At 37.3% G+C, this 26,578-nt stretch overlaps 2 protein-coding genes across 7 annotated transcripts in view; both read right to left on the bottom strand.

Moving 5' to 3' along the window:
* poc1b (POC1 centriolar protein B) overlaps window positions 1-10,923 on the bottom strand; it is a 46,485-nt gene extending 35,562 nt beyond the window's left edge. The window contains exons 1-8 of the mRNA XM_088647183.1: window positions 10,790-10,923; window positions 9,425-9,509; window positions 7,215-7,386; window positions 6,281-6,460; window positions 4,540-4,647; window positions 3,896-4,014; window positions 2,949-3,082; window positions 2,009-2,077 (exon numbers count right to left, since the gene is read on the bottom strand). Of these exons, the coding sequence (XP_088503309.1) occupies window positions 2,009-2,077; window positions 2,949-3,082; window positions 3,896-4,014; window positions 4,540-4,647; window positions 6,281-6,460; window positions 7,215-7,386; window positions 9,425-9,509; window positions 10,790-10,804 (882 nt within the window). The 5' untranslated portion in view covers window positions 10,805-10,923. The remainder of the gene's footprint in view (window positions 1-2,008; window positions 2,078-2,948; window positions 3,083-3,895; window positions 4,015-4,539; window positions 4,648-6,280; window positions 6,461-7,214; window positions 7,387-9,424; window positions 9,510-10,789) is intronic.
* A 7,214-nt stretch (window positions 10,924-18,137) lies between these two features.
* atp2b1a (ATPase plasma membrane Ca2+ transporting 1a) overlaps window positions 18,138-26,578 on the bottom strand; it is an 80,087-nt gene continuing 71,646 nt past the window's right edge. For 4 of the 6 annotated variants that reach the window (XM_088647175.1, XM_088647174.1, XM_088647173.1 and 1 more), the window contains exons 20-22: window positions 25,481-25,663; window positions 24,812-24,898; window positions 18,138-20,726 (exon numbers count right to left, since the gene is read on the bottom strand). In XM_088647175.1, the coding sequence (XP_088503301.1) occupies window positions 20,397-20,726; window positions 24,812-24,898; window positions 25,481-25,663 (600 nt within the window). In that variant the 3' untranslated portion in view covers window positions 18,138-20,396. Of the gene's footprint in view, window positions 20,727-24,729; window positions 24,899-25,480; window positions 25,664-26,578 lie in introns of all 6 variants that reach the window. The other 2 variants (XM_088647178.1, XM_088647177.1) reach the window with 2 other exon arrangements.

Below are 26,578 nucleotides of genomic sequence, written 5' to 3'. Positions count from 1 at the left end.
GTAACAACAGATAAAAAGCTCACTGGTACCAGTATAATAGTGTAGGGCTTGCAATGCTATTTTGACTTCCAATAGACAAATGGTTTATTATACTCTGCTGTGCTGTGCTCATGGGCCACAGTGCCTTGTTAAGCTGTGTAGGTAGGCTGCTGTTTATTATCCCATATGTAAATAAAGTACAGCCTATTGCAGTATAATTATTGCCAGGAAGGATCATCAACTCCACAAAAATGTATAATAATAATGTGTGTTGGTGTTTTGGCTTGAATGACGTTACGACACGGAAGGTAGCTGGAACCAGTAATGCCTGCGAGCATATTCACTTTGCTTATAACCTAGCTTTTTAGTAGGCCTTTTATGGTTATCAGCCATTCCCCACTTTCAAAAGTATTACAGATTTAAAAAATACCAGTTTTTCTCAGCACACAGCATTTTCTATCAACTCAAGCGCATAGCAGCCAAGCAAAGCACTGTAAAACCGTGTCTGTGACATTCCGTCTCCGTGTGTGCGTGTGTGTCCTCTCGCTCTGAGAGTAAAAGAGAGTGACTGATTTCGGGTTCAGGTTTCAAATTTGGCAGTACCAATCGGGCTCAGTCGGGTCGGGTCTTAAAGTCTCGGGTACAGGCTTCAATTTCATGCCCGTGCAGACCTCTAAAGTGAGCACACTCTCAATAGCGCACCTGTAAAATGTGGTAAGGACAGTTGAAGACAGACCAAATTTTTTCAACTGTCTGAGGAAGTAAAGACATTGTTGTGCCTTCTCTGTAGCTCCAGTTACATGCTGGGACCACATTAAATCATTAGCGATGAAGGTACCCAGGAACTCAACAGCCACCCCATTGATGTGAATAGGGGTGTGGTCCCCACTCTGCTTTCTAAAATCAATGAACAGCTCCTTGGTTTTGCTGACATTGAGGGAGAGATTATTGTTAAGGCACCAGGTTCTTGACTCATCCCTGTAAGCTGTGTCATCGTTAGCAGTGTTTCGGCCAATGATGGTCGTGTCATCAGCATATTTGTAGATGGAATTGGAGCTGTGTCAGGCCACACAAACGTGGGTGAACAAGGAGAACAGCAGGGGGCTAAGCACACAGCCCTGAGGGCTATTGATGGTCAGCATGGAAGAAAGCTTTCCATCTAACCTCACAGTCTGTAGTCTGCCAGTCAGGAAATCCATAATCCACCTGCACAGAGAGGTGTTGATGCCCAGGTCATTAAGATTCCTGACTAGTCTGGAAGGAGCTATATGTTAAATGCAGAGCTGTTATCAATCAATAGCATTCTGACGTATGTGTCTTTATCATCCAAAAGAGCCAGGACAGTGTGAAGAGCCAGGGAAACAGTATTGTCAGTGGACCTGTTACGCCGGTATGCAAACTGCAGGGGGTCTAAGCATTCAGGTACCATTGTGTTAATGTGCCTCATGACCAGCCTTTCAAAGCATTTCATTATGGTGGATGTGAGTACTACCGGTCTGTAATCATTAAAACAGGTCACAGTATTTTTCTTTGCCAGTGGAATAATGGTACCCACATTCAAAGTTAAAATGGAATTTTTGCAAAGACAAAAAGAAAACGAATGAAATTTGAAGAACTGTAAAGAATGGAAAAGGCTCACTCCAGACTACCTGATAAGTTTGGTTGGATAGTGTGTATAGCAGCTCCAGAATTTCTATTTTGGATCTGCAATGCATAAATAACCAGTCAGCTTGACAGCTAGTCTCAGACAGATCATGCATATGGCTCTGGTTTTCCTTGAGCTGAATCGAATGGGACTTTGGCAAATTTACACAGAGGTACATACCAGAGGAGGGGATTTAAACAAGATATTTTAATGGTTACAATAATTACACACATATTGGTTAGTCAATCTCTAATTTGCAGCGTATGTAACTTTTCTCTGAATGTAGGGAGACATTAATTAAATACAGTGCAGCCTCATTGTAATGAGAGTTTTCATCCCTAAGGCAACTGTTTTACCTCATGACAAAAAAGTAATTCAACAAACCTGAGAATCAGTGCCACCAGAAGCAAAGTAGTCCCCTCCACGAGAAAAGGCTACAGCTAGAATAGGCCCCTAAGTCAAAAAGAAGAAAATGTTTATACATAACATCATCACTTTATTAGCCCTATACAATTTCTTGTATTAGGAATTTGTCTTTCCGGATACTCTCTCTCCATGAGACACAGACAGGGAGAGAGAAGCTTGGGGTCAGAGCTCAGGGTCAGCCATTGTACAGTGCCCCTGGAGCAGTTGGGGTTAAGGGCCTTGCTCAGGGGCCCAAAGGAGTAGGATTCCTCTGCTGGCTGTGGGATTTGAACCGGCAACCTTCCAGCCACAGATCCTTAGCCACAGAGCCACCGCTCCGCCCCATACAGAGAAATCTATAAGACTTTATGTTCAAGTTAAGCACCTTTCTTAAGCAAGTTGGAATTTCTTATACAGGGAAAACTGAATCAGTAACTGCACTAATAGCTATTTGGCATTTTCAAAATTGATTCTCTGTTAAAATAGTTTGGCTGAACATTAAATCTAGAGCCCTATTTTCTTACAAACAGAAAGCAGCACATTTGTGGATATGTATGTTTTCATGCACAAAGAAAAGAACACACATCACAGCTGATGCCACCTTCAGACCTGCCTATGCAATGTGAATCTCTTAATTAATCCCAGTGTGTCTATTTACAATCGTAGAGGCTCTTAACGGTCTCTAGAGGCAGGTAGGATGTTAAATAGTTCCCTCAAAACCGCATGCATTTAAAAAATTGACTCTGCAAGTAGGGCAAACTAGCTCTGCTTGTTGTGATTTATCTACAGCAATTCTCTTAAAAGTACATCTAATGTTTCATTCTGAACAATCTGAATTTTTTTACATGGAGTCTTTTATACAGAATAAAACACCTTTTCGTTATTTGATATCTGTGAGTTAATGATTGGCTCTTCCAACCTGATGTCCATGTAGGGTGTAAATGAGTCTTCCTTCCAGAAGATCCACAATCTTCACAGTGCTGTCACTAGATGCGGTGATGAGGTAGTTACCAGAAGGATGGAAGGAAAAGCAATTGATCCCAGCGCTGTGAACTGCCGTAAATCAAATAAGCACAAACAATATAACTTGCAACAGCTCTTTTTTTTTCCTATACTGAGCATCACTCCATTACTGAAGAACATGATTGTAGTTTCATGTTGTTTCAAGATAGACAACATCTGCATTAAAAAAATAAGTAAGAATAAAGATTTAGCCCAGATGTCTCCACATTCAACACTAACCTGAGCCATGTTACTAACTGAATGTGACTGGGATTGCCCAAGCAGTATAGCACCACTTGATGAGAGGTGCAGGAGTAGATTGGCCATTAGGCTTCTTGGCTTTAATTTAAATGGAAACTCCTGGGATTTGCTCGATGCCAGCTAACTTGCAATAATGTTTTGGAGAGATACACTGTTACTCCAGTGTGCTATCTCTCCAGGAACACACTGTGGAGCTTGCTTCAGCTAAAAGGCTCTGATATATGGGAGTGTAGGAGGAGCGTGCCTACAGGTCTGCTTTTACCCTGTGTAGCCAAATGATGAGTTGCAGATCCTACTAACGATTCAAAATTGTGAATATATATAGTAAAAAATGGCAATTCCAAATTCAAATTCAATTTAAAAAATAACAATGATAACTTCCTTAACCTTTTTGTAAATAAAAATAACTTGCTTTGTCTCAACATGAAGAAAAGTTCTGTTTGATCTCTATCCTGTATGGCAGTAAAACAATTACAAAAAAGTAACAAATTAGAAAAGGAGCATACATTTTTTTTTATTTGGATTTGTATTTCAGAACAGAATTTTTCATTTCTGTCGGTCATTTTAACCACTTTTGTACACGTGTTTAAAATCAATCCTTACTTTGGTAATGCTGCAATAGTTTGTTTGTCCGTATATCCCATATCTTCAAGGTGTTATCTGCACCCGAAGAGGCTATGCAGGTTCCACTGGAATTGAAGTCCACGAACGTTGCAGCAGACCTATATAAATATTTAGAATATAGTAATTACCTAAAACAAACTTCCTGCACAACTTACACAATTTCACTTTGGATAGCGATCGGTTAGTTGCAAGAATTACTTCTTGACTTAATCCTTTGAACCATTTCAGTAAGCGCAAAGCTGAGAACTTCCACCAAAATCATGTCATGAGATAAAATCAACGTTTATGTAATGTCCACATACAACAAAAATTAAAAATGGATCAGTTTAGAAACAATGACCAATGTGACTAGGATTATGCAAGATCATCTGAACAAGTCAAGTTCTAAAACATAAACTAAAGAATAATTCCTTCACCAGTCATGTTTTGCAGAATTAAATAAAACAATACCCACTGGAATTCAAGCAGACCATGCCCATAGAATGTTAACTTAAGTTTGTTTGTCATGTAACCCTATATGAAACTAATAAAATAGTGTTGCATCTGAAGAAAGAAAACCTTGATATGGAGTTACCATATCGTTCACTAATAATAAAATCACATTCTAATGTTCCACAACCTACCCTCCATAGTCTGTGAAAGTGTTGATGCACTGTCGGCTTGTTGTGTCCCACAGCCGCACAGACCGGTCATCGCCACAGGAGACAATGAGCCTTCCGTCAGGTGAAAACCTCAAAGGAAAGACATACTGGCACAACTAAAACTCTTTACTGCAATATTGCTGAAACCAACATAAGGATAATAATTGGATTGTAGCTGAACTTTTATAACGCGTATCAGTTCTGTGTTGGGTGCAATAACTTGTTTTTGAGTCAGGTGGGCCTAAAATCCCTACTAGACAAACGTCATAGACAAGAAAATGCAAGATACCGAAAACAATTTCTTTGGTTGAGGTTTGACCGTAGACCTGTCTAAAATGTATTCATTCATGACAAGGAATAGGAGAAAAAAGCCTGTCAATTAATCAAAAGAACAAGTGAATCTGTCATATTGACTGAAACCTGCTGACCGATTCTGTCTGTTATTCACTCTCTATACACCTTGAAAATAACATATTTTGTCAATTTTCTCCATGACATTTCTTTCTTACATTTAAATAAAAAAAATCATTTTGGAACTACCATTCACAAATAAACAATAAAATGGATAACATTTATGGCACTAGTAGTTCACTGATGCCAGCCAAAGTGGGGGAGGGAATCGTTGGATGAGCAGCCACTTGGTTCTGCATCTTTTTAGAAACCTATCGCCTGTTCACTACCATTATTTTATTGAATGATAATTCATCTTTGAAACTGCCTATTTTGCAAAAAAGGATATGAATAGCAGGTACTATGGCTGCCAAAAAATAACAGCAGACTGTTGGCTGACACTTGATGTCATTTGGCCTTTTCATTTTTGGACATGTTATTTCTGGAACTTTCCACAGCCCATACCTACCGTGCCAAGATACAGACAATCAGATTATGAGAGTCAGCAATTGTCTTAAAGTAAGTTAAAATATTATTATAGGTTGTATAGATTTTTACATACTTTCAACCTCTATCATTGCTGCAAATGTAATCTGGCTTTTTGATTAGGTTTTGTTTTTCTGATTTTAAGGTGTAGATTGCTGTTGTATGGGAAAATGGAAAGGAGAGCATCAGGGGACAGGAAGGTTATTTTTTTTGTTGTTGTTTTTTTATACATCAATTTTCTAACCTCTTTATCCAATTCAGGGTTGCAAGGGAGCTAAAACCCATCGGGCGCAAGGCATAATACATCCTGGAAAGGGTGCCAGCGCACACTGACACTGACACTGACACTGACACTGACACACACACTAGTATGTCTTTGGAAACCCATGCTAACACAGAAAGTACATACAAACTCTACACAGAAACCTGGCCACAGCGCTACAAGACAGCAACGCTAACCACTGCACCACCACTCTGCCCACTGCTGCTTTTTGTTTCTAAAAATAATAATAATTAAAACACATAAAACCTATTCAATGGAAAATACTTTTTTTTAAAAACAGGTCAGTCAGGATATCAACTTTGAAAGCTTAAGCTTAAATGTAAGGTAAACTAGAAAAAAAACTCAGGTCACAACTCATTAGGTTAGGTTTTAAAAGGACCATAATGTCATAAGGACATTTATGGTACTTTTACAAAAATCTCAAATAATGAGTATAAGAGTTCTCAGCTTTAAATTTTAGACAAGTAGACCCTGAATATACCTTCTTAGTTTCTCTTCTAAATAATTTCAGAATTTTTAGTATAAAATAGTGAAATCAGTGAAAACTAATATCAAGCTTCTCACCTGGCACAACGAACCCAATTGGTGTGCTGGTTTAGAGAGAACATGAAACGCTGGCGATGAACACTCCACACTTTTAGCGATTTGTCATCAGAAGCAGTAACCAGTTTCTGTCCATCCTGTGAGAAGCTGACACTGCGCACCGTAGCTGTATGAGCTGTGAACACTGTCGACTCACCTTTGCTGGATGAAAAAAAAAAGTTATCTAATTTCATGCAACCTGCATCATTCATCTTAGGTGTAAGGATATAATAACAATTTATTTAATACAGCACCTTATGGCAAGCACTTTACATTTAAGAAAGTTAAAAAATAAATTCATTTTAAATTTAATATAGTTTAAAAACAATCTTAACAGTCACCAAAGTTCTACACAACATGACATTAAAGGCTAGGACTTGGAATGACCAAGAAAATAGAAGCCTGCTTAATGTTAGGACATCATTATAAGGAGACGAGCTAAAGTCTTAATCATTGGATCCTACCAATTATTAGCGCATGAATGGAATGGGAACTTAAAAACAGAGAGGTAAAATACTACCACTTCTGTATAAGAGGGAATTTTCTTCCATTCTCTTGCACTTAGTGATAAATGTTTTTTTATTGTATCTAATATTTTACATTCCCAACTTCTGTGACTGAATCTTACAAGATTGTAAGAAAACGATGCCTTGGCAAGACCAGTTAGGTACTGTAGATAGTTTGGCCCAAATAGAGTGTGCATGCTTTCTAAGGGTCCATTTGCTTAAAATGACTTAACTGTGGTTCAGGTTTCCAGGTCTCGCTAAGTAAGGCTGTTGCACAGAACAGCCCTGTACATATTTTAAGTGTTTTTACATCTAACTTCAGTTCTTTTTTTTTTTTTGTTTTACATGCATCACTATGGTGAGCTACTGTATTATTTTCTTAAATCTAGAGGCACCTCTTCTTTACTCACATGCTGGGTGTCCACAGTCGTACCGTTCTGTCCCGAGACCCAGAAGCTACGAGGCTGCCAGATGGAGAGAACTGGACACTGGAGACAACATCTTTGTGACCAAAAAATCTGAACGCTCTGGCCTTGGGCTTCAGATTCCAAATCATAAGGAATGTGTCAGCTGATCCAGTAGCTTAAAAGAAGATAAGAAAATGTTTATATAAATGAAAGCTTTTCAAAATTAATTAACGAGCAAAACATAATATAGAATGCACAATGCAGTATACTGTACATCCATCGACTTATTTTAAAGAATGATGCTTATTTTTGGTAAGGGTTGTAGCAAACCAGCATTGATACAGTATCAAAAGCATTAAACACAAGAGGCACTCCTGTTGGGTTGTCACCAAAACGGCAGACATACAGAGTCAATTTAGAGGCACCTAACCAGTTTGTGATTGGAAGGTGGGAGGACATCAGATCTATGAAGAAAAGACCTACACAGATATGGAAAAATCATGCAAATTCCACACAGAAGGCATCCCAGTCCAGAATCAAAGCCAGGAACGGAGAGCTGTGAAGTAGTACTGTTATCTGCCATGCTGTTGTGCAACACCACAGTATAAATATAAGCAAGAATGCCTTTAATAGTGCTTTTAATTCCAAAGAATTCCAAAGTGCTTCTCATACAGTGCAGCACCCAGGAATACCTGGGAGGAATTAGGTACCAGCAGCCACACTACACTAAAAAAGACAACAAGTTGCTGAATAACATATACACCATAGCGTTTTTAACTAGTGGTACATTTATTATTTACACACATAACTGAACTGGGGTTCAAACTGAGCTCAAACGTTTCAAGCCAACATGAGAAGAAAAGCAGATAGAGACCCATACTGCGAGTTCTTCTTCACTGTATCCTCCATATTCCCTAACATGTTATCTTTGTATCCCTCAACAGGAAACAGACTCTCCTTTAAAAGCATTTTACAGGCACCAGTAAGGAAGTGTAATGCATTATCTTTTTTTACTACAAAAGCCACACAACTGGGTACCCTGTGTGTGTACCATCTGAAGTGTTTAAATCTATACAAATTCTGGCTTGGACAAGCAGCGGTGCCCACTTGACAAAGTCCCAGGTTATATGGGTGGACTCAAGTTGGCCAGAGTATTGACTTGCGTCACAACAGTCATTGCCCTGTTTTTCCAGATGCCTGTGAGTGCACATGTTATCACTTCAGCTGTATTCACATTCCCCTGCCCTCCAATTCCCTAACTGTCTGGCTGGTGCTGCTGTCTTGACTAACGCCTGCCAAGCTGGTATTTTGAGACCCCAAGTGAATACTCTTCATCTTTCCTGTACAAGAAAGATGACTGCGGCAGAGCACTAAAGAAAAAGCCGTTACAAATTCAAAGGCACAGAAAAAAAATGTCTAGGGAATTCTGAAAATAGAAAATAATAAATCAATAAGATTATTCTGGGCCAGTGACTATTCTGTACAGGCTTGACTTTCACATACAAAGAAGGCAGCTGGGGACATAAAGCACATACTGTAGGTGTGGGTGTGTTTGAAAACACAGAGAGGCTCAACATCGTCTTATTACCGTATTTTTACCTAAAATTGTGAGGGGGGGGAATCTGAATTAGTAATAATTGGAACATTTCAATTAGGAAAGAACAACATAAAAAGTCAGAAGAGAACATCATCACAGAGCAGATAAGAAAGTGTTAAAAACTAGACAGAGTTACACATGCATTTGTCCTAAATATTACTAGTAAAGTCAGAATAAACAGAATGCAATCATTTGAAAATAGCTATTCTATTCTATTTTGGTCGACTCACAAAAAGATATAAAGAAGTAGAATTCCTTCTCTCTCACCAGATTAATTTCTTTCATTTCTTTCCAGAGTGCTGGCTTACCAATGCAAAACCATGCAGCTGTTCTCTAAGAGTGCATCTCCTCAGTCAATGCTATTCTTAGACAAGCAAAGCAAGTACCCCCTGAGTAGATGAATATTCATTAAAGCCAACTCCTCTTCAGAGTTAAACTAATATTATAGTGTAGCTACTGTAAGTGAATCAATGAAAAGTAAATAAATGGACAATCTACAGTAAATCATACTACTTAAACCTTTATTAGAATTTTCTTTAAACTACTGATGGAACACTACACAGTTCTTGTAGCAAAGCATGCGGAGAACACTATAATTACAGAAAACTAGGCTTACCCAGCTGCTTGTTAGTGGGACTAAAATCTGCACAAGTAACTGCATCTTTGTGACCTTTGAAATGACGTTCAAGAGTAGGATCCTCCTATAACGAAAACAGGTTTAAGAAAAGCAAAAAAGCTTTATTTTTTTTTACTGGGATGTTTTTAAGAAAGGAGCTTTGACAAGCTACTTAATCAAATGACATCTCTTAAACATTCATAAGAAATATACTGCATAAGAAGTTGGAACAAAAGGGGTAAATACAAAGCTGCAGTAAGAAAGAAATCCAGTATTTTATTTTTTTAATGTAAAAAACAACGGGAGCTCACACTAAAATAAAGGGACCTACTTTTTTTTTAAATAGAAAACTGTAATGGAGTTGTCATTTAAATGTAGTTTAGTTGTTCTTCCTTTTATAAAACAAAACATTCCATGTAGAAATAAAAGGAATTCAAGCCTTCACGTTTCATAACAAATATTATTACATATCACAACACATTGTGACAACAACCGTTTTGGCATGCCCTAATACTCATATTGGCCACTCTACACACAGGTGAATGAAGCGGAAGATAAGTGTGTAAGTGTACGTTTATAAGGAAGGAATTTAGATGAAAAATGAGTGTAGTGTATAAACAGTAAGTTCGAGTAGAAATGGTTATCGATTAAACCACTGGTAAGTTTTGCTTTCCGGGGTTTTATTAGCTCAGAAACGACTGTAGACTGGTGTGACGAATGTATTTATTTCTGAAGATTACCCATTATTGTGCTTGCTGCACTTTCAATGCACTAAATAAATACATGAATTCGAGCAAACACAATTATCGAAAAGGTATATCCTGTTTGGGGAAAACGAAAATGTTACAACTTGACAGATGCATCCTATTTCCTACTTCTACTTGAACTTGCTCGGAGATCAACACTGCAACAGTGAAATTTAAATACAAACAGCCAAAGTTTAAAACGCCCCCTAGTTAGCCTTTTTTGGTTAGGCACCACGTTTATTACTATCTTAAAACACAAAATAGCCGCACATTAGATTTTAGTATAAATGGTGTCATTTTAAATATTTGTGTGAGGTTGGGTAACGGGAAACGTTATTATACTATATGATTTACACTTTCGGTAGTGGTGTCAATTTAAAATCCTTATTTAAGTCTCGTTGTGCACAGCAACGCAACCGTTTGCACAAGTGCAACAACAGCACAGCACTTGTCTGAAGTCTGTTTTACATAATAATTTAACTATACTGTATCTCTGTGTTTCCATTACAGGAGTGAGCAATAAATTGCTCTTTAGATTGCAAGAAGGTACATTTTTACCTCCAAAAAGGAAATAATAAAATGGCCAAAAACGTGCTTGTCAAAGCACATAATTTCTTACCAACACAGATGCCATTTGAAATTGGTCTCTCAATGAACTTTTTGTACTCTGCGAAAGCACAGTTTTTATTTGAAAAACAATCGGAAATCCCCCATCGTTTCTACCAGCCTTTTCCTCTGTGTCAAACCCTACGGCTTGAGACACAGACCCTGGCAGCAGAGTACCGAGGAATCTTTGCAAACTTAATGTGCATATCTAGATTTCTTTATTTCTCTTGGTTTAAATTTCTTGTGAAATATCAACGATTTGTGCAACACAAATAACAGATTGTTATTTGGACGTAAAATTAAAGCAAGAATCATAAAGCTTTACGGAAAATATATTTAGCATCGCTTGTAGCTATACGATTGCAGATGTAATCGATCGGTCCTCGGGTAGTAGTAATAGCACAGGACAGCAGCTACAGATAAGATTGTATTCGCCTGCGTTACGCTTACTAGTTGCGAAAAAATAACGTTTTACTTTTGTTCCGTGTGTCTATAATTTAAATATATATATACGTTCATTTTGTACCTTTATTGCATGAACAATATCAATAATTATTCTTTTAAAAAAAAACATTCCGAAATAAATGATTGACAGGTCCTGTTCAAAACAGACTAATGGCCCCGCTGTATTTAATCAATGCAAAAGGAACTGCAAATTTGCTTCCATTAGCCTGGTAAATACAGTGGAGCGCGCCTGTGGGAGTAGTTAAAGTGCTTTGCTTTACTGCGGCTCTCGACCTGACAGGATAATATACAATCTGATTTTTAAAGCAGGTAGGATTCAGTTGGGAGCTATGATTCATATTTTAAATATGCAACATTTCTTGATCTTCGTTCAAATTGCAGTCACTTAAGACACCCACAGACCTCTATTTTTCCCTTTTCTGAAATTCACAAGGGTGGTGGTAAAGGAACTTTTTTTGTGAAGCACTTTAGCAGGGCAGTTTCTATCTTTTGTGCTGACACGTAGCACAGAAATGTGCTGGTATAGCACAGATGTCCCTTTCGTTTGATATAGTTAATTAAAGAGCTCCTATATGTCTGCAGTATTGTCTGGTTCAATATTTTAACTTTATCTGGCAATTTACCTCCTGTCATTTTTGATTAAACTGAATTATTTCATAATTTCTAACTATTAAAAGCACAGTGAAGTTATGATTTAAAAGACACACTTGTAATAATAATAATATCACTTTATTAACCCTTTTCAATTTCTTGCATTAGGAATTTGTCTTTTTGCATACCCCAGCTTGCTCTCCATGAGACACACAGACAGGGAGAGAGAAGCCTGGGGTCAGAGCACAGGGTCTGCCATTGTACAGCACCCCTGGAGCAGTTGGGGTTAAGGGCCTTGCTCAGGGGCCCAACAGAGTAGGATTCCTCTGCCGGCTGCGGGATTTGAACTGGCAACCTTTCGGCCACAGGCACAGATCCTTAGCCACAGAGCCGCCGCTCCGCCCCACTTGTTTCAATGGACCAGAGTCTAAAGACTGATAAAAATGTCAGACTTGGATAGAAGTGTTTATTTTTCTGGATAATTACATAATTAGATCAGTGACACTTCCTAATTAGAAATAACACGGTTTCATACTTTCAGGAATTCCATCTGAGTTTCTGGCAAATATGCAAAGCACTATTCTTTGACAGCGTCTTCCTCGGAGCTTCAATATGAAGCATTCAAAAACCCATTTGGTAGAGACAAATGCAGAGACACTGTAATTATGTTCCTAATAGACAAATATATGGTATGACTAACTCATCCAGACCCGGGTTGTAGGAAATCTCGAAGGAAGCAGCTGTGGTTCCTCAGTTGCAGGGACTGGATGAACTAAACGACCAATCACAAATTAACCCATTGCTTAAACGTAGGATTCCTTTGGGTTAAGACGAGATCCTTGGCGGATGGGATTTCTTTTTTTAATTCTGTCCCATATTTTTAGATCCCTCATGGAAAATGGTTTTCACCTGGTCCAATTAAACGAATGTCAGGTATGATTAAACGGGACCAGAACCGTACAACCCTGCATTTAACACAGCAAATGCAAACCAGCGCGTCATTCCGTCTTCAGGCTACTGATTCTTTTCAAACATCTAACTTAAGTGCTTGATCCCGTTTCTTAAGAAACCCATCTGCAACCTGTTACTGCCACTTTGATTTTCACATTTCCTGGTATTGCTGCATTCCAGGCTGTCCTACTCATAACTCATGTCCCTTTTGATTATTAGTAAGATAATGTCCTGCTCTGAATGTGAAAGATTTTCTGAATTGATTAAAATGTAAGATAAAAATGTTTTTTTATTTTCTGCTCATTCGTGTTGCTAAGATGTGTAACCACCATTAACAATAAACGGGAAGTATGCATTGTTTATGGCTTATGTTGTGAATGGAGAACATTGTAAACATACAGCAAAAAGCAGAATTCAGGTTTAATGGCAGGCTATTCCAGTTTACCTTTTGGGATTGTAAGAGATTATTGTTTGGAGGTTTGCCTAAAAAGGTGCTTTGAATCTAAATTCTGATCACATCTGTCCAAAGACGTTACAATACAACATGTACATGGTCAGTAGCGCTGAAAGTTGCAAGTAATACTGTCAAAGCCAAAGACTTGGGTTTATTTTTCAATACCTGCAAGGTATGAAAAAGTGCTGGTGTGGAAGCAAAACAGAGTATTCTATTTGGTGTTTCAGTCCCAGTGCTGCTCCTTGTGCAATTCTAGACATTTATTTCAAAATCTTGCCTTGGAAGCCACTTTGGGACAATTGCACAGTACATGAAAACAAGCATGAACACAGAGACTATATATATTATACTTTTCATGAAGATGGAAAAGATCATTAAATGATCACAGTTTTTCAGTTAGTTGAAGGAAATAAATGTCAATTCTTTGTTGAGGTGTGATATTTCTATTGTAACGACCGAGGGGTTAGGAAAAGGGGTTGAACAACACATTTATTAACTAGAACCGGGGGCGCTACAAAAAGTTTTGTTTTCTGGTTATTAACAGCAGTTATATAATATTAATTGCTTACACTTATATAGCGCTTTTCTGGACACTCCACTCAAAGCGCTTTACAGGTAATGGGGACTCCCCTCCACCACCACCAATGTACAGCATCCACCTGGATGATGCGACGGCAGCCATAGTGAGTCAGAAGGCTCACCACACATCAGCTATCAGTGGGGAGGAGAGCAGAGTAATGTAGCCAATTCATAGAGGGGGATTATTAAGAGGCCATGATTGGTAAGGGCCAATGGGAAATTTGGCCAGGACACCGGGGTTACACCCCTGCTCTTTTCGAGAAACGCCCTGGGATTTTTAATGACCACAGAGAGTCAGGACCTCGGTTTTACGTCTCATCCAAAGGAGTTAATTTGCTCAAATAAATACCCATTTTCATTAGTAGATTTAGTCTTTCTAATGAACCAAAAGACGTTTATGATGAAGTGTAGATGAAAAACAAAGATGCGTTTAATTTGATTGATCAAATTTCAGTTTGTCACGCCATTTTTGCAGGACGTGTTACAAAATAAAATGCTTTTGTGAAGCAAAGAATGGAAGAACTGAAAGGACAAAAAGAAAGTGAACCTGCTACGTAACTTCATAAAAATAAAGCACCACTTTATTGATTCAAATGGCCAAAGATTGGGCACATGTTTAAACTAGTCCACTAGGTGGTGGTGTGGAGCTGTACAACTGTGGTGGAAATTTGTCGCTGCTTTGTGAGTTCAGAGCACATTTTAGAGCTGAGATGGGCAGTAATTGTCCTGGAGTGCTTCATTTATTTTCGGTTTCTTGTGTTTTCGTAATTACATGTCCTCTTGATGACAGTCTGAGTATAATTCCTAACTTGTTCTATTCTGAACATTATCGTTTCAATTATTGCCCTTTCTCCACATAATATCAAATTTCGTTTTAGGGAGTGAAATCGACGATATCTGGGAGTGGTGTTGACAGGCAGCAGAAAGCGGTATAACGGTTTTAAAAAAGCATTTAAAAGATGTGAAGATGTTATAAAAGTTAAAAAACCCTGACGACCAGGACTCCACATCATAATTCTACCGAAATCCCATTAGAAATACGAGACATGTGAATACGGAGCATGACAATAACCATCAACCTATAGGAGCTTGGGGAGATCAGATTATTTGATTAGAGTCTTCAAAATGAACTCATTTTGAGCCTTTAAAGCACTGGTATAATTTTTGGATGTTCCAGGCAGTTTCTTTCGTTGATCTAAACTTTCCACTGTGGGCTTTGAATTATTTTGTACTGAATACGTGCCTTTAAAGTTTCATTTCCTCTTTCTAAACCACTTTGCTGATGTTGGAGAAACAGCTTTGGACCTTTCCTTATGAAAGAGGTTTTGTTCTGTGATCTACATGGTTAAGGGAAAACTTAAAAAGTTCAGAATATGTGACGGAAGTCGTACTCAAACCTGTCCAACAACTAAAACATTTCTTTACGTGTTTTCATTTTCAATTACAGTGCTGTATACTATTTTAAATTTGAGCATTAAATTATGGTTAATTGTGGTACGTTATCTTCAAACATTGTTCATAAATTGGTGTCTTAAGACACTGATTTTCTGCTCGAATCTCCCTATAAATGAAAATAAAATGCTTTAGAGTCCAGTGGATGTAAGACATTTAAACAACGGTTTTCTCAGTTCTGTAGTACCTCTTTCTGAATTTTTTCCAATGAAATGAAAGCTATCAAAAAAGATAAGCCATTAGCAATGGATGTTACCATACAGTACTGGCAAAAAGATAATTGATTGCCCCTTACTTCACACAAACACATTTTGTTGTCACTTATACTTAGCTACTATGAACACCCTTCTGAGTTCCATAGTCATCCAAATTAACAGCTGAAGTTCCCCTTTATTTTCACATTAGTTAACCCACTGCTATCACACAAACTTTATTCTTACCCTTAAGAAATGTGTTAACACAATAAAACACTAAAATGAACGTTAGCATTACTCTTTGTAAAATTGCTCCTTTTAGTTCAAACCTAGGGGTTAGTCAACGTGGCTTTAGAAAAAGGTAGGTTTTGATACTATCAGAGGCTGGATAAGATCATTGGATCCAAAATGCCAATTGTCTTCCTCTTGTTTGCAACATTTCTTAATAGATTAATCCATCCATTTTCTAAGTACTTTCTAAGTGCTTTATCCAATTCAGGGTCACGGATGAGACTGATATTTGGTCAAATGTGTATTTTTATATATATATACCATAGTACAGCTGTAATATACTTTATACCGATTATAGCAAAATTGCTTATTAATGGCAGCGTTAGCTCTTACCTTTAAACACTCTCATCCTTGTTGGTTGACTCACACATTTAGATGTGAACTAAAATTTAGCAATAGAAATGATAATTTTTTTCATTTCAGCATTCAGTTTGCTGCCATTGCAGAGCAATTCAGGTAGTTTGTGCGATTCCAAGTAATGTATGATTTATTTTACCTAATGAAATATTTTAGAATGGTAAATTTCTTATTTTCTTTTCTGCTAGTTTGCCCAGTCATTTCCTGATAGTGACTTCATCCCATCCATGTTTTGAAGAACTGCAGTATAACTGATCAGTTTTGGACAACATAATTGCACAGAATTATTTCAAAATAGGAAAGTCATTGCCACCATCACAAAATATTTTGAGCATTAATAGAAACACCAGTTTCTATTCATTAGAAAAATAAAGCATAGCAAAAATTTGGGCTATTAATTGTACAGTGGAGTGGTGGTTAGCACTGCTGCCTCACATTTCTTGGTTCCTGGGTTTGATTCTGGTTTGGGGTACTATCAGTGTGGAGTTTGTATGTTCTTCCTATGACCACAGAGGGTTTCTCTCAGTGTATAGTTTTCCTTCATATGTCCAAAGACATCTGTCCAGGTTAATTCTCATTACTAAATTGTCCCTTTTAAGTGGGGAAATACATATTTTGGCCCACTTATGAAGAGAATGTCTGCATGCGCTCCCTGCTACTTGCCATCTAGGATGATCAGGAGTCTTAATGAGATCAACTGATCTACCTGTTCCAATATATCAGAAACATGAAGTCACAGCTAGGACTGATGGTGACCTGCTTGGACAGCCTTCTCTTGGTGGATGAGAATGTGATTCTTTTTGCCCACTTGCATAAAATAAAATGAAAGAAAAGCATTGCATATTTTAAACATACTACAATTATTGGACAACAGAATTTAAACAATTTCATGGCACATCTCATTTTCCTTAGCTAAAGTTGTATGAAATGAAATATCAAGTTAAGCAAAAAGAAAAACACTGTATGCGAACTAAGGCATCAAGAAAGGTTGAGCGCAAGAGACAGGTACAACTGGATCTGTTCAGATATTTGTGAAAGCAGAAATCCAAACTACTTCAGAGATCCTTAAACACCCTAACAGCCCTTACGACACCCCCACGTAACCATTTGGGGCTGAGCCTCATTGGGTTACATGGGTGGCAGGACACCAAGTGCTTGCCAACAAACACCACCCTTAGGCCTGGCTCCGTGTGTCCCAGATCCAAGTAGGGTTCTCCGAGTCCTACAGGGAACCTTCATGGGAACCTAGTTTGGATTATTGTCTGACCTATCACCTTAGAACAATTTGTCAAGGGTAAACCTACCAGGAGCACATGTTTCCCTAGGGCACTTAGAGGAGGGGCTTATGGAGCTGTGGGTTGTGACCAAAAGAATGAGATTGCAGGGACATGTGGCAGAAATGAGGTTTCTCTACAGGGCATCTGGGCTTATTCTCCATGACAGGGTGAGGAGCTCAGCAATCCGGGAAGACCTTGGAGCAGAGTTGTTGCTCTTGTCGATCAAAAAGAAACAGTTGAGATGCTTCAGCGATCTAGTGAGGATGCCCTCGGGTGCCTCTTGCCGAGATGTACTGGTCATGGCCCACTGGGAAGAGACCCCGGAGAATATCCAGGACATGCTGGAGGTACTGTATCTGTCAAATGGCCAGGGAATTCCCAGACTGTTGCTGGAAAAAGGAATGTCAAGTCTGTGCTTCTCAGCCTGTTACCACTACAACTATCACCAGGCATAAGCAGTTAGAAAAAGAGACGAGTCTTGATTAGCATTTACAGCACATGTCCTCCAGGAGTGAAGGTGAGTGCATGTGGGCTTAAAGACTAACATTTATGAAACTGAATTTCAGTTCTGTGATGTGCTAAGGGAAACTCAATTGGTGACAGCTATGTGTAGTATACAGCACAATTTATATAATATGAATGTTAATCTCATTACCTAAAAGCTAATGAAAGAGGTGATAATCATCTTACATTACAGGAATATTCCTTGTGGAGTGTAAATGATCCAAAATGCAAAATCCATTACCCTAATAGGCTAAATATTCATTTATTTTTAAAAACCATACACATTACTCGACAAGTTTCAAATGTAAATCGAATCACAATAACCATTAACATTGCTGAAGATAAACAGACATTAAGTACTTTTATTTCCAAATGTTAAGATAAAAAAAAATAATAATCCATAAAACAGATGGATAAACATTCATTCCCGTAATAGGAAGAAGCTGCAGAATAAACATTTTATGGATCTTTTTCCATTTTTTGTTTTTTCAATCTCAAGCTATTTCTTATTTTTGTAAAACGAAGGAAAAAAGTCAATCCAAAATAAATTCGCAAATGAGCTGAGTGAAGAATTGCATTACATCCCCTCTCCCCTCCCTCCTTCCCTCGCAATACTAACATTTGGTTTGCAAGGTGTCCAGGAGGAGGGGATAAAATCTGCATTTGAACCCTGCTGCAACACAAGAAAATAAAACAACCCACATGGTTAACAAGCTATATTTCACAACATAAAAAAATGTTAGTATTTTGACTGTAGGCTTTTATAAATACCTACTTCTAAAACATACTATTTGCCACCCTGAGAAAGATACTCCTATCAGAACCATCACACCCCACCCTCCCCGCTGACACCCAGTCCAACCCTGCAACTGCTCATTTCAAAAACCCAAACTATGGTTCTGTAGGTCAAAAAGTTTACTTCTGCATTTTTCATAAAAAATACAAAGGTACATTTTACACGGTCATCTGTATCAAATTTCCTAAATGGGAGGTGTTATGAAATAAAGTACCTTGTGCAGCAATACCAGTGTATATCTTTAATCGTTCTTTAAATCCATCAAAACTTTAGTGTTTCCAGTATATCAGGTGCCAAAATATCTACAAAACATGAAAATGCAGCAACATTTTAGAACTTTTAGGGGAATCTAAAGCAATTAGTATTAAGATGAAGAAAGAAAATGCTAACAGATATTTGATGTCTTCAAAAGTTCAATAACCTTAAAAATCTCAATGGGAAGTATTAAATATTTACTAGGAGGAAAAAAATCACCCACTTTTGACCAAGACAATACACTACCTAAACAAAACAAAAAGAGTAAGGTTAATATGCTTATCATTTGGATATTTACCTTTAAATTTGATTCTACGCCTGAGTTTTTTTAAAAAGTATTATTGTACATTGGCAGGGACTGAGTGAGGGCTAGATTACTGATGTTGTGAATGTAGGTGTTTTCAAATAAAGGATTGTCTCCCAGTTTTCTTTCTCATGGCCAGTAATTGTCTCGACTACTATAGTGATTATACCCTTGGTTTTGGAGATCTGGACAGTGAAAACCCGATATTTACATCACTGCATCAATTTTTTTTAAAGAATCAACCCCTGAGCCCCACCCTCCCACCCTCAATTCAAAACATTACTCAATAAACAGTTCCCCAGGAACATGGGAAACTTAACTTTGAAAAAGTTTTAAAGCAATTAAAGTAGTAAATATTTATAGAAATGTAACTAGACAGAGGCCACTGTTCCCCTCCCCTGCCTCCCTCCCCAAACCTACTACAAACACCTCTGCTCATTGCTATACAAGCCTTAGTGTTATCTGTTTGGCTATAAGTATTAGCTATTTATCTACAAATATTTAACAAATAAAACTTGCAGGCAAAAATAGTACAGTTTCAATAGAAACACCCTTATTCCTGAAAATACAGCAGTATCTGAAAGTTTACTTTCATTCCATTTTATTTTATATCATTGCATGACGTGTCAGGAAGCTTTTCACCTACAACAGAAAAAAGTATCTACAAACCTTGTAAACAGATCTGCTTTCTTCAAGAACATAAATAATTCAAAATATTAACAGCCAATGGCAGAAATTATATTTAAATGAGCAAAGGGCCAAAAAATAACACCATTCAGATTAAGAGTAACAAAAGCATTGGTAATCTCAGTTCTACCTTTACAGCTGTTTCTTCAGTAGAGGACAATCCCCATACCTCTCAAGAAGTCACCTTTAATCTGAGTTTAAACATCCCCCTTCCACCACGAAAGATTTATTGGGGAGGAAGAAGCAGAAATTAAGAGCCACCTTTGTTTTTTGAAGGGACACAAAGAACAAAAAAATACATCAAAACCAAACCCACATTCTTCTGAATGTTTTCTTCTTCTTCAGTCCAACACAAGCTATGAATACAGAGGATATTATCGAGCCACCCTCCTCAAAACATTTCTTTCCCCTGAAAAATGTTCAATTATGTAAAAAAAAGCAGTTGCTGTGTTCTGCGCTCCAATCAGAGTGATGTTTCCAGACTGTGAAGCGGGCTTCCTGGGGAAGAAGAGGTAGCCGATTTGCTTGTGTCGAGGACGAGGTGGATACCACTGTCAACAGCGTTATTGTTTTTATTTGGTGAAGGTGGGGGAGAAGAATTGCGGGGTGATGAGGAGTTGCGCTTAGTAGGTGCATCATCCTCAGCATCTGTGTCATCAATGAGAGGGATGTGGGGCTCAGAATCTTCTATCCGGAATTCAGGATGGGTCATGAAGTTGTGGATGGAGCTCCGGGATTCTGGTTTCTCCAATCCCTCATATAGGGAACTGCGGAATGCATTCACTACTCGGATCTGTGATAGGGTGGGCGGAAATGGGTGGAAGAAAATGAAAAAGAAGTTAGTGTCACACTAAAAAAATAATTAAGAGGAAATATGTCCCCCGGAGTTTAATAAATGGTTTATTTTAAACATTAAAAAAAGAGATGAATTCCAGAATCGTGCAGTATGTAATGAACACTCAGAAATAGTGGTAGATACACAAAACCTCCTTTAAAGTCTAGCATTAATTCTACAAATGGGCAAATGCTAGATTTTAAAACCAGGATACAGACGAACATTTACTTACCGGAAGGTCCAACAAACAAAATAAGGGGATGTATACACATTTTACTGCAGTTAACATACATATATGTACCACTTATCTGCTTGAACATATCCGAAAATGCAAAAACATTTATGCTTAAAACAAAAGGTTATTTGATTATCATGCTTGGGAATTAGACCAGTAACTGACCATGAGAGGGTAAAAAATTAAGAAGCCAGGCAAACCTAAGCTTTACAACACAATGAACTCACAAATCACCAGAAACTGAACTCATGCAGAGCATCACTATTTTTGTAATATTTGTAAACCTTTGAGTATAGCCCATTGTTAATTTCACCACATCTAACAATATGCATTTTTTTATTATGCATTTAAGATTTGAATGTTGTCTAGTTTATTAAAGCCAACAGATACTGCTTAATAAAACGATATTAACAATTTAATTTTTTCCATGACTTGACGTTTTTCCCTATTGCTGAATCAGTTCTCAATTTTATCACAGTTAAAAGCGCTTCCACTAATATCTTATCATGCTTCACAATCAAACCATGAACATACCTATTATAAATATTCAAATATTTTACAAAGATTTTTGTTATTGAATGAATAACTCTCAGTGATCATTTTAAGAGACTGTTTTCTGGAAAACTGCACCTGAAAGGGAAAGAAATCTATTTTTCAAATTAACATTTTTGCCACCATTCCAACAAAAGAAAGGTAAAAGTACTGCCGCTGAAAGAGATTTTCAAGTTTTAGCTCATACAAGGTCATTAACTGGAATGTAACTTACATAATATTATATCTCAGAGTAGCCTCACAACAATATCTACAGGTAATGTCCATCATTAGTATATCCTCATCAAGGTAATGTTAGAAATCTGAGATTAGCTACAGATACCCAACCCCCCAGAAAAAAAAGTACATTACTATTACTCAAATTGTTCCCAACTCTACTCCTGTGGGACCTTGTGGGACCCCTGTTTGAGCTTTCATTCCAATTAGGCTGTTAATCATTGGTGCTAATCCATGGCTTTAAACAATCTGCTTGTGTATTCAGTCCTTGGCTTCAAAAACACATTTTATCACTAAAGAGAAACTTCCCTGTCCCTGTACAGAGAACATTAAAGTCTGTTCCTGGTCAGTAGAAAGCACTGTGGGTAGCACCATTCTGCCAAATGCTTTGCCCTGCTAAAATGGACAGCTAGTATTGAATTATTAAATTTTAACTATTTTTGAGAATGCAGTCACAAAAATACAGAAAAATTGGTGTATGGATGCGAAAAGATAATTGATTTATATTAGGATAATGTGCATTTCTCTATATTTTCCTTATCAAACATTGTAATCCACTGTTAACATACTATGCATAGAACAGAACGTTACCTTCATGAAATACTTCAAAACTCTTCCTAATGGTCTGAAAATTGCTACACTTATAATAATTAAGCAAGTTAAACTGCATTTAAGATGCAAGAAGGGATGTGCTACAATATTATCAAGCTGACAAAACATGAGCTGAAAAAATCTTGACAATTTTATCTGCTTATTATGAAACATGAATGTATTCCCAATATTTAAAAAACAGGTGTATGAACAGAAACATTTTACACCTGAATAAATGTTTATTATTTTGTTTCTGACATTCAATTTTGCAACTTCCCGGCTCTTCAAGGACATAAAAAATCTACAATAGCATCTGTCAATTGTATAAATGCAAGGAGTTACAGTGCAGTTTTGTGAAGTAAAGTTCAAAGCAGTGATGTATTGAAAAGAGGCTTATTCTCTAAAAGCCTCCAGATCAGACCAACAGACTAATTTTCTTTATCTAATCTGCATACCATTGTTCACAAGCACCTTCTATACATATCCTTTAATGACTTTAAATGGCATTTGAAGAAGCACACATTTTAGGACCAGGACATTTCAAGATAATCTTTTGATCCTTTTTTCCATATATGTGAAACAATAGTATGCCTTGTTCGGCCTAGCTGTCAGGTTCTTTGGGGGATATAACAGTGGTCTATACAGCACGAGTGGCACAGAAGAATATCCTATAATCAACATATTTTGCCGTTATTTTACTGTCATGGTATCAGTTTACATGCAGGCTACCATGGAAGCAAGGATCCAAGAAATATTATGATGTAATGCCCATTTATATTGTAAAGTACTAAGAAAGGTCTAGAAATGATAAGCAATATAATTCCAGAAGATGTCAAATTGTAATAAAATTCAAAATCTGAAAAGAAAAAAATCCTATCTCTAGCAATTATTTATAATTGACACCTGAAGAAGGCTCCAAGGCCGAAATGTTGTGTTTTCTTTCAGCATGGAATAAACCTAATACTTGTTAAATATTTGTAATACACTTTTCAGCAAATTCTAACTTACTTTAAATAACTTTTCTATAGTTCACAATCTTGCAATCTTGTATGTCTAATTTAGGGTCCATTTTGGCTATGTGGCTTGTGAATAAGCTATGTTGCTTATTCTACCTGCCCCGATAACAGAGGTAATAACTTTAATATGTTTTGGGAAATTTAGATGCAGACAAAATCTTATCTTTAAGTTTATTTTCTCATACCAAATGAACATGAAATCTAAAACAAAAATTACCCAACCAAGAATCAGTGCCAGAAAGTGTCAAACCTGGGCTCTAATAGTAAACTTTCAATGGGACCTCCTTGAAGGCAGACAAAAAAAATACTGCAATGCAGATACTATGCAGTTGCAAACAGGATCATGTAACATTAAATGGGACTGTTTAAACCCATTTAACCCAACTGATAAAGTAAAAGTTTCAATAAAAATCCAGTAATTCTACATCCACAAATGGTATAGAAACAGATTCTGCATTTTTTATTAATGGTTATTATAACCATTAAATATTTCATAGAAACTTTTGTGGAGACCAAATAAGAATTATTTTTAATGAGCAGACTTTTCTCTTCTCCTTAATTATACCTGCAAGAATAAAGGGTTAAACTGACAGAATCAGACAGTGGTTTCCCCTGAAGAACAAAAACATTAAGTTGGAAAAAATGAACGTTACAATATATAGTCATTATTCTTTGAAAGTGGCTTCAAAACCACTTTCATTAAAGGTCAGTAGACACCTCTTCCATGTCCAGCACATACACCTGCAAAATTCCTTTAAAAGTAAGGATATATTTTGCCCTTGAGGCTATATGTTAAATTTCTAAGAGGAAAATCAGATCCTGGAGTAGTTATTCTTTTTAGATTATGGAGGCAAAAAAAAAAGAGTAAAAAGGTAGTTATCATATATCCAAATAAATAATAAAAAGTAACAAATCAACCTGAATTCAACAGCAGTGCTTTATTTCAAAAGGTTTCTGATTAGATTACTGTTAACATGGGCATATACTCAAATAATTTACACTGATGAGAGATCGGCTTGCCATGACTAAATGCAAAAACCCCAGGAAACTGGGAACTCGAGGTACAGCAGCCACATACGTAACATACTTTTTGCCAAAACCTTTTTTTGCTGCTTCCGCTCCAACAATCCCTTTTAGAAAATGAGCCGAAGCAAAACATACGAATAACAATGTAACAAAAACCCTGAAGACTTTTGTGACCTTGTAAAAATATATACACATACCAGTATGTGTAGAAGCATTATGGAAATGTTTATTTTATTTTTAAAAAGGGAAGTTAGGAAAGAATGAGAAACGTTAGGCGAGTGGATCAGGTAATGTTAATTACATGCACTAAGAAACACACACTCACACCCCACAGTAGTAGAAGCAGTGGTGGCGGTAGCAGTAGAAGAAGAAAACACTACATGTGTAGGGCTAGAAATATTTGTTACATCATGATGTTGGCTGGCGATGGAGGGTTGCCGCCTTAGAGCCCCCTGAAAGGAACTTCCACTCTGGAAAGCATTCACTACATCCATCTGCAAGGAATCAGAGATTGTGACAGCTTGCTCAGCAAAAGAGAGAAAGAACAAGAGAAAGGACCATCCCATCTAAGACATCAAAAGCAAAAGAAAGAGAAAGGCACTTTTTAAGGGAAGTAAAATTGTTTTTCCACCCTAGCAGTACCCCAGGCTGATCTATACTGCCCTATTCTGCTTCTTTTGTACCACTAAAGATGTTCATTTAAGGACACTCCCAAATTGGCTTTTTCCCCATCAGCACCTGTAATAAATCAGTTCAACAGAGAAACGTTAAGCATTTTCAATCCAGCACGAATTTTCCATTTCTAGCCAAAACCTGCTATTATTTAACTGCGAGCCAAAATAACACAACAGTAATCCTATTAACAAACGACTAATCTTCTTGTAGCTCAATGTTGAACTTTCAACTGTAGTGGGCACTGCTAGGGTTAAAAAGCGGAAGAGCAGACGGAACTTAGAAAGGGCTTACGGCACAAGCCTGTCTTAAGTTGAAGCTGCAAAAGAGTAGGGAAGTAGGATAAAAATAGGTTTGAGTCACTATGGTCAATGCGAGTGTAAAATTTTGCAGAAAAACTTTACCTGAGTCTGAATTCGGTTGAGACCTCTGAACCAAAGTATCTGTCCTCGGCGCAACTCTCTCTCAGCATGATCAATCTCCTCCATGTCCTCTTCAAGCTCCTCATCTGGGATTTCTTCCTTCTGAGTGCCATGGCCTGCTTCTTTAAGGAATTTCAAACGGCTTGTAGGAATGGTAGCAATCAACTGAAAACCACAAAAAGGTACACTGTTTTGAGTTGCATGTTACTTTAGGAATAGTTTAATTAGGAATTTCCATTTTTTTAAATGGATGTAGAATTTAGATGCATCTCTAGCTGCATAGGGTAATTCCAAACCTTTAGAATAGTAAAACTGGCTTAAGAGGTTCTACATGAGATAAATGGCTAACCTGTAAATCTAGAGTTGTGAAAAGACTCCAGGTTGCTTCCAAGTAGCCAAAATTACTTAAAACTGGACAAGCAAAGGCATTTAATTTACAAAGAGAATTTATAAACTGCACATAAAAATAGCTAAAAATGCTGAACACTTATTGCAATCACTATGCATAACGGGATTGACATTAATGGAGAAAATAATAGTAATAGTGCAGGTTTTTAGATGTTATTTTTGACCATTTTAAACAGGATAATACAGTATGTAGGAGTGAAGAACATGTGCAAACAGAATATCACTTCAAAATAAAGTACAAAACAACATTTACTATGTCAGTTCGGCCAGGGAACTATTTCCCAATCTGAATAATTTCTCCATTACAAAGCATGTGAATGCATTTCTCATGACAAATCAAGCTATACAAGCCTATATTTTGTTAAAGGTTATTAATTTGAAAATTGATTCCCAGCTTCACTGTTCACAAGTCATGTCAGTGCAAAGGATTTGTACAACCATGGTCAGGATATTACCTAACACAACCACATGCAATGTAATGCATAACTTTCACTATGTTATAAAAATTATTGCTGCTCTGGAAGCAGTCTAGAGCGGAGCAACCAGATGCATTGCAGGGATTAAGGAAACGTCCTGCACTGAAACCTTGAAGGAACAACCTTTTTAAGCTGAACAGACAAGAATGTGAGGGGACCTGAATCCTCAAAGGCATTGACAAAGCTAACTATTTTT

The sequence above is a fragment of the Lepisosteus platostomus genome, chromosome 9, assembly GCF_059453375.1.
Source record: "Lepisosteus platostomus isolate fLepPlt1 chromosome 9, fLepPlt1.hap1, whole genome shotgun sequence".
NCBI lineage: Eukaryota > Metazoa > Chordata > Actinopteri > Semionotiformes > Lepisosteidae > Lepisosteus > Lepisosteus platostomus.
This window is presented reverse-complemented; position numbering and strand designations above follow the sequence as displayed.